Raw genomic sequence first — 8931 nt, forward strand, 5'->3', positions numbered from 1 at the left:
GGTGTTCAAAGAAAAGAGCCAAGAGTAGAGCAAAAGAATGATTCAAGCAGTTTATTACACTTTGCCAGTTTGCAGCTTTAAAAGGTGTTAATTTTCTTTTTGTGGTGTTAAAATTCTGCATTGTCATTTTCTAAATAGTGGTAACACAAATAACCCTTAGCATTTTTCACACAATTCCCACTCTACCCCCAGGAAATACAGTACAATAGTCCAGCCTCTTCCGCGAAATGGGGACAATAAAACCTGCTGTGACATAAAAGCCCCTGTGATTAATTCATTAATGTTGGTTAGCCACAATAAAACATCTGGATTAAAGGAATTTTTGAAGTACAGGGCACAATAGAATTTTATTTTATTTTATTATTTTATTTTATTTTATTATTTTATTTTTACCTTTGATTGGAATATAGAACTAGTACATTAGAGTTGAAAATTTTAGTCTTGAAATCCTTGAGGAGGTCGTTTGATCATTCCAAATACCACAGTCTATGTCATTTATAGAAAATGTAACATGAAAAAGCTTTTATGATCTGTGTGAAATGTAATTTTAAAATGCTGAGTGGTAACTAGAAAATCATAGGTGAAAATCCAATTAACAAACTGAACTGAGTAGTAATTCAGGTTATTAAATGCCATTACATGGAAATTATTGTTTAAATATATAAACATTAAATTCTTGCAATATAAACTAATTTTACTAACTCGATATCTCTTTCTGTATAAATCTGTAATAACATTTTAGTCTTCACTTAGCTGGCCGAAGGTGACTTAGCTTCACAAGTATCCCATGACCTATATAACCGGCAGAGAACACAAAGGTAATTTTACTACAGTCTGGATGGCATAATTCTTAAAGTACTAATCAGGTGCAACACAGGTGATAATTCCTTGCTGTAGAAAACATGCATTGACAAAGATGTATAAGGGTTAATTGAAGAGATCTAATCAGAAATGTAACATATATATTGGAAGATGTATACTGGAAATCATATAAATGAGAATCTAACATTTTATTAAATTCATGAAAGAAAAAAGTGATTAAAATGCAGCAAAAAATAAAACAATAGATGTTCCCCTACAAAAACTAAAATTAATGAATATTATCATTTCCCTAATTCATAATTATGCAGATATACCTTTTTAAAACAAAATTAGGAGAGGTGGATTGTGAGCAGCTCTCAATGTGCAAATGTTTTATATTGTGGTTTGGGCAGAAGCCTCAAGTTAAGATAGCAGAGGGTTAGGAAAATGACCCTTCATATTTAATTTTCTTCCAGGAATATTAATAAGATCTCTAATAACAGTTCTCATTCAAGAGTTTAGCAGTTGAAATATAGTAGGGCAAACAAGCTTCAACTATTCTAGCTTTAAGAGGTAAAACTATTATGATTAAAGAATCCCACTAATTTATACATGCCAAATAAACACCCATAAGATGGAATGCAATGAAGTCAGTAGCTCTATTTCTATATTATACTCAATGGCCTTTGAAAGGAATCTACATGTGCTTCGTTTTGGGGCTTTGACCTGTGGTTTCTGTTAATTGAAGTCTCATGGTCATAAATTTTTATAATGTGATGATATTTTTGTCTTCCTTAACTTTCATCTGTGTTCATACTAAGATTTCATTTATGAGCATAGGATAATAATGGGTCCTGACTACAAGCATCTACCCCTTAGCAAACAGAAACAATTCCACTTAGTGATAATGTTAATTATGGCTAAGCTATGTGTTGTGACTTTGAAATGACTACGGTATGATTAGAATAAGAGTGTGAGATAACTGATGCTTACAAAATGAACTGGAAAGTGGCTGTGCTATGTTTATTGTAAATGTATCAGAATGATTGTTCATTTACTATTTTAAACTAGTTCAGAGCATAAAATATGTGGCAATTGGAACAATGCAGTAGCTTTAATTGTAGATTTTGTGAATGGCAAAATGATCATTCACTGTGGTAAAATAAAAGAATCTTCAACTCACTCGCATTGTTGTATCCTCAGGTAATATTTTTCTTTTGACTTTTTAGCTACTTAAGCAGTCCTTTTTATTCTTAAATTTTGTATATTCTAATCATACAAAATACTACCGTAAGAGTTATTTAGCCATTTAAAAACAGCATCAACATATGGTCTGCTAGAAACCTGTTTTATATTTCACATAGAAGGGATTCATGTATTTTACAGTGGGCTTTGAGGCACTGCACTTTTACTGTGTATATTCACCTGAGGAAAAGTCTGAAAAAAATCCTTACATTTCCATAGATGTGGAAAAATTGCAATGTCAAATGAATAGGTTAAATAATAGAATTATTTATACAATATCTAAGTTTGGTAGGTTTGCTTAGTGATTTTTTTTTTTTTACTTTTAAATATCTAAAAATAAGTGTTCATATTTAAAAAGGAAAGCCATTGTATTAAAAAACAAAAGGTGTTCCTGAACACGCCATCGCAGTGCATAACTACATGAAAGAGCCTTCAAGGCATCTTCAGCCCAATACAGAATGGGAAACACGGAGGTTTAAAATAGATGCCCTTTATCCTCCCTGTAAGTTAGAACAAGTTATTCAATCATGCATTAAGACCTTCTCAGACAACCTTTATAGGTCATGCAAAAAATAAATATTATTTCTTTTGTTCCAAGTGAACTGTTACTATTATTAATGCTTCTAACTTTACTCAGGCATCTGGCGTCGTAGGTACAACCCATAAAACAAACCTTCGTGGTTTACTGATTTTAAAAGATCAATCAAATATAGATAGTGCTTTCGGGGCCAATATTTAAGGAAAAAGGGTAATCCTTTCGAGAGTCATTCTATCCGGCTCTTGCATGAAAATGAGAAACGCGTGAGGATACTAGACGGAACAGGAGTCAGAGAAATGAATTGCACAGGGAAAGACAAATACTACATGTCAAGTTGGAATCAGCAGAAAGTGTAGGAGGAAAGGAAACGTTCCACAGCTTGGGGAGCAGCTGGACAGGACTCCTTCCAGCCTCTCCCGAGCAAAGTTTGCAGTTAGGTGAGGTGAAGCGGCTTTTGCCGCAGCCGCGCGTTCGGGCGAGCTCGGGTTCACAGGTTCTGGGCGCGGCGGGAGCAGAAGTGCAAGGACAGCCTGGATCGGCCGCCGCGGCCCGTCCTGCTATTGGAGACAAGATTTCGCCCCGCTAAGCAGACTGGCCTAGGGCTCACTAGGGTGACTCGGGGATCCCAGAGGCTGTCATTTTCCCTTTCTCCCGGCAGCTTCCGTCACCCTGCACGTAAGGAGGGCTCAAATTAATTTTCTTTCCGGTCTTGATTGAGATTCGAATATCCTCTGTCCCGACCTTTCCTATTCGCCCTCTCTGCCCTTCTTGCCAATGTCCTCGCCAGCAAAAGCCTCTAGTTGCGGCACCGGGAATGTAGCACGTTTAACGCGCTCCGGGGATCTGCTGGGCCGTGCTCTCCTCCGAGGGCCGACAGTGTGTCTTGGACCCCGGGTGGACTCTCCCATCTGTGCATTTTGGTCCCTCCATTTAGCAAAGAGAAGTGTGGAGCGTGCGCCGGCAGCTGAGCCGCCTCGGCATCCCCCAACCGCCCGCAACGGTGCCCGAGGCTGCCGGATCCGCGCACGCACGCCCGGCCGGCCTCCCGCGCCCCCTGCTCGTGCGACCGCCGGGTCTCGGCCGCTCGCCGCCCTGTGCCGTCCGGAGCAGCCGCCAGCCCCTCAGCGCCCGTGAGAGCCGCGTCCGCGGGGGGCCTGGGGAGCGTCGCCTTTTCCCTCCCGGGCCGGACCCTGCTGGGCATGCTCAGTGCACCTCCTGGAACCCGGCTCTCCCGTGGCCAGGATCGGGTCTCCGGGTTTTCGCGGCTGCCGAGGGGTCGATGGGGAGGAGAGGCTGGCAGATAGTCAGCGCCTTGTTCCACGCCCAGCTGCGGCCGCCCGCACTGCAAGATAAGGGCCAATCAGGGGCCGGGGCGGCGCTTAGGCCGTCACGCCCTCCCTCTGGGTTATTGAGAGTTCTATCAAGAAATTCAGTTCAGAGAGAGAAGAGAGAGAAGGAGAGAGGGGCAAAGGAGAAGAGAGAGAGGGAGAGCATGCCAGACAGGAAGGAGCGTCCTAGAGTCTCCGAAGCACGAAAGAGATAACCAATTAGGAATTTTTCGGGCATTGTCACCCACCCCGAGAGCAGCCGGAGTCTCACCATCACCCCAACTCTGACGTTTCCTACAAGAAGTTAGAGACTTAAGCAGTATTGACATCGGAGGGAAATGGTATGTTTGATGCTGTGGAAAATACCCCTGAGCTGAAGAAGTGCAACTGGATGTTGTGTGTGCGTTAAATACCAGAAGAGCTCAGACCCCGTGGGTAATAGAGACGAAATGTGGAGAGAATGACTAACGAGAAATCTGTGAATTTGTTCTCTGGAGTTGCTAATTTGCCAGCCCGAAGCAACACATTTTACAAGGAGGAAACGTTTTGCTGCTTCTGATTTCTCCCCAAACTGGTGCTACCAGACGCATGGCTTTCTATATGTTGGAACAGTTCGTTTCTAACTGCAGCATACCGGGAAAGGGGAAAGGTTGAGGCAACTAACGTAAGTGTAAAGTTTCGCATGCACAATTGTAAATTTTGTGTTTAGATATGTCCTCGGTGTAGACGAGGGATGTTTGTAGTTGGGTAGACGGTTGGGGCAGAGCTCACCTACTAGGCTGTATCTGCATCCCTACCTGCATCACTCTGCCGGAACTAATCGCGGGCATCAGCTACCGTGCAGCCTAATGCAGATAAGATTAGAGCCTGGGTACTGACCAGTTCTACTCAAGTAGGTAGCTGTCTGGAGCCTTGCACCCGTTTAAATTGCAGTTAGGAGGGCATCTAAGCAGAAGGCTTTTTACCTGCGTTATTGAGTTGCAGTATTTACGTGTGGCAGATGTTACTAATATTACAACCGGAGATCGGGGTTAAGAAACTGCGTTTTCTTCCCCTCTTTTATGCTCAGTAGAAAATATCGTGCTGTTACATGGAAATGTTAGCTGCGTTTCACTTATATCTTGGCACTCCCTTCCACCTCTAGGATAAGGAATCCTATGTTATTATATATATTCTAAAAGTTTTAATGTGTTTCTTAATTCTAATGGTGATAATTTGGCAGCATGGAGAAATGAGAGCAAGGTCTGGGTAAGAAACTGAAGGTCTTGGTATTGTGCTTTTAGGCAATGAGGTTATACAGTGGCCAGAGACTTGCTTCTGACGCTGCAGCAGCATGTCCGGATGCTTGCTTCCCAGTAAAATTGTATTTAGAAAGCAGTTGAAGAACTGGGAGGAAAGAAAAAAGATAGTCTTTTTAGAAGAAAGAGATGACTCAGTGTGGCAGAGAAGAAAACACATCACGTATGACATGTGAGAAAGCAATTAGCAGGAACCATAGCTAAATAGTTAGTGTTTTTCACTGGCTCCAAAAAAAACTAAGGGAGGTCGGTTAGAAGCCAGGAGGCGGGTAAGCCAGGGGGAGGAGGGGTGTGAATGGGAGGAGATGGGGGTGGGGGCGTGGTGGTGGTGGAGGGGAAGAGGAGAACAAGAACGCATGTTTTGAATTAAACAGTGTCCTGAAAACAGTGTGGGTTCATACAGGTAAAAATAACAGCTGTCTTTAATTCAAAAGTAGATAATTTCATTTTCTCTGGGCAAATGCAACAAGCCTGGGATATTTAGTATTTTTATCCACAGAGTTAAGTTGCAAACAGTGGAAGAACAAACTGACATGTTTACTAATATGCAGTGGGAAAATGTGTTGTGATATTTCGTGACTGTGTGCTTCTGTTTACTGAAGAATAATATTGTCTATATGATTGTGTTGACAGTGGCTGTCTCCAAATAAGTCATGAGATGTAATGCATCCTCCAGCCCATGCACACTTCCTCTTGCAATTTGTGCATCATTCCTCAGTGGAAACCTTTAAACCCTAAAACCCAGGAAAAGAAAATAAATACATTATCATGGACCTGAGGGATTTTTACCTGTTGGCTGCTCTGATTGCCTGTTTAAGGCTGGATTCCGCAATAGCTCAAGAACTTATTTACACTATTAGAGAGGAATTGCCTGAAAATGTGCCCATAGGAAACATACCAAAGGATCTGAACATTTCTCACATCAATGCTGCCACAGGGACCAGCGCCAGCCTTGTCTACAGACTGGTTTCTAAAGCTGGGGATGCCCCTTTGGTGAAAGTATCCAGTAGCACTGGCGAAATTTTCACGACCTCCAATAGAATAGACAGAGAAAAACTCTGTGCTGGAGCCTCTTACGATGAGGAGAATGAGTGTTTCTTTGAACTTGAGGTGGTGATCCTCCCCAATGATTTTTTCAGGCTGATCAAAATTAAAATAATTGTCAAGGATACCAATGATAATGCCCCCATGTTTCCATCTCCTGTCATCAATATTTCCATCCCAGAAAACACTTTCATCAACAGCCGCTTTCCAATTCCATCAGCAACAGATCCTGACACAGGCTTCAATGGTGTACAGCATTATGAATTGTTAAATGGGCAGAGTGTTTTTGGACTGGATATTGTGGAAACTCCGGAAGGAGAGAAGTGGCCACAATTGATTGTTCAGCAAAACTTGGACAGAGAACAGAAAGATACCTATGTGATGAAAATCAAAGTAGAGGATGGAGGCACTCCACAGAAATCCAGCACAGCCATACTGCAGGTCACAGTAAGTGATGTAAATGACAACAGGCCAGTGTTTAAAGAGGGTCAAGTGGAGGTGCATATTCCAGAGAATGCTCCCGTAGGCACCTCTGTAATTCAGCTCCATGCCACTGATGCAGATATAGGCAGTAATGCTGAAATCCGGTACATTTTTGGTGCCCAGGTCGCCCCTGCAACCAAAAGACTCTTTGCTTTAAATAATACTACTGGGTTGATTACAGTTCAGAGGTCCTTAGATCGAGAGGAGACAGCCATTCACAAAGTGACAGTGCTGGCTAGTGATGGCAGCTCCACTCCCGCTCGAGCAACGGTTACCATCAATGTCACTGATGTAAATGATAACCCTCCAAACATAGACCTCAGGTACATTATAAGTCCCATCAATGGCACAGTATATTTGTCTGAGAAAGATCCTGTCAATACAAAGATTGCCCTAATTACAGTTTCAGATAAGGACACAGATGTGAATGGCAAAGTGATCTGTTTTATTGAAAGAGAGGTCCCGTTTCATTTGAAGGCAGTATACGACAACCAATATTTGTTAGAGACCTCCTCTTTGTTGGACTATGAGGGCACCAAAGAATTCAGCTTTAAAATTGTTGCCTCTGATTCTGGGAAGCCCAGTTTAAATCAGACTGCTCTGGTAAGGGTTAAGCTTGAGGACGAAAATGACAACCCACCAATTTTCAACCAGCCTGTAATTGAGCTGTCAGTTTCTGAAAACAACCGACGTGGGTTGTACTTAACAACTATTAGTGCCACAGATGAAGACAGTGGGAAAAATGCAGATATTGTTTATCAGCTTGGACCGAATGCCTCCTTCTTTGATCTGGACCGAAAGACAGGAGTTTTGACAGCCTCCAGAGTCTTTGACAGAGAAGAACAAGAAAGATTCATTTTTACAGTAACTGCCAGGGACAATGGGACTCCTCCCCTCCAAAGCCAAGCGGCTGTGATAGTTACTGTTCTGGATGAGAATGACAATAGCCCCAAGTTTACTCATAATCATTTTCAATTTTTTGTGTCTGAGAATCTGCCAAAGTATAGTACTGTGGGGGTAATCACAGTGACAGATGCAGATGCTGGAGAGAATAAAGCTGTGACTCTTTCCATTCTAAATGACAATGATAATTTTGTGTTGGATCCCTATTCTGGAGTCATAAAGTCAAATGTCTCATTTGATAGAGAGCAGCAGAGTTCCTACACTTTTGATGTCAAAGCCACTGATGGAGGACAACCACCCCGTTCCTCTACTGCAAAAGTAACTATAAATGTCATGGATGTCAATGACAATAGTCCAGTTGTCATTTCGCCACCTTCTAATACTTCTTTTAAGTTGGTGCCTCTCTCAGCCATTCCTGGCTCCGTGATAGCAGAAGTTTTTGCAGTGGATACTGACACTGGGATGAATGCTGAACTTAAGTATACAATTGTGAGTGGGAACAACAAAGGCCTGTTTCGGATTGATCCAGTAACAGGTAATATCACTCTGGAAGAAAAACCAGCACCTACTGATGTGGGCTTGCACCGACTGGTGGTCAACATAAGTGACCTGGGATACCCTAAGTCTCTGCACACACTTGTGCTTGTTTTTCTTTATGTTAATGACACTGCTGGCAATGCCTCCTATATCTATGACTTGATTCGCAGGACTATGGAGACCCCATTGGACAGGAACATAGGCGATAGCAGCCAACCCTATCAAAACGAAGACTATCTCACCATCATGATCGCCATTGTCGCAGGTGCCATGGTGGTCATCGTCGTGATCTTCGTCACCGTTCTGGTGCGCTGTCGCCATGCATCAAGATTCAAAGCAGCTCAGAGGAGCAAGCAAGGTGCCGAATGGATGTCCCCAAACCAGGAGAACAAACAAAACAAGAAAAAGAAAAGGAAGAAAAGAAAGTCTCCCAAGAGCTCTCTTTTGAACTTTGTTACCATCGAAGAGTCCAAACCCGATGATGCAGTTCACGAACCCATCAATGGGACAATAAGCCTGCCGGCTGAGCTGGAAGAGCAAAGCATAGGTAGATTTGACTGGGGTCCGGCACCTCCAACCACCTTCAAGCCGAACAGCCCTGACCTGGCCAAGCACTACAAATCCGCTTCTCCACAGCCCGCTTTCCATCTTAAACCAGACACTCCGGTTTCCGTGAAAAAACATCACGTGATTCAGGAGCTCCCGTTGGACAACACCTTTGTCGGGGGTTGTGACACCCTTTCCAAACGCTCTT

General features: G+C 42.7%; 1 protein-coding gene across 1 annotated transcript in view; it reads left to right on the forward strand.

Annotated features, from left to right (window-relative positions):
- Nucleotides 1-5978: 5978 nt before the first annotated feature.
- Nucleotides 5979-8931, forward strand: part of PCDH9 (protocadherin 9) — a 3187-nt gene continuing 234 nt past the window's right edge. Inside the window, exon 1 of the mRNA XM_007464863.1 lies at nucleotides 5979-8925. Coding sequence (XP_007464925.1) covers nucleotides 5979-8925 — 2947 coding nt within the window. The remainder of the gene's footprint in view (nucleotides 8926-8931) is intronic.

This window comes from Lipotes vexillifer, unplaced genomic scaffold (genome assembly GCF_000442215.2).
Source record: "Lipotes vexillifer unplaced genomic scaffold, Lipotes_vexillifer_v1.1 scaffold1893, whole genome shotgun sequence".
Taxonomy (NCBI): Eukaryota; Metazoa; Chordata; class Mammalia; order Artiodactyla; family Lipotidae; genus Lipotes; species Lipotes vexillifer.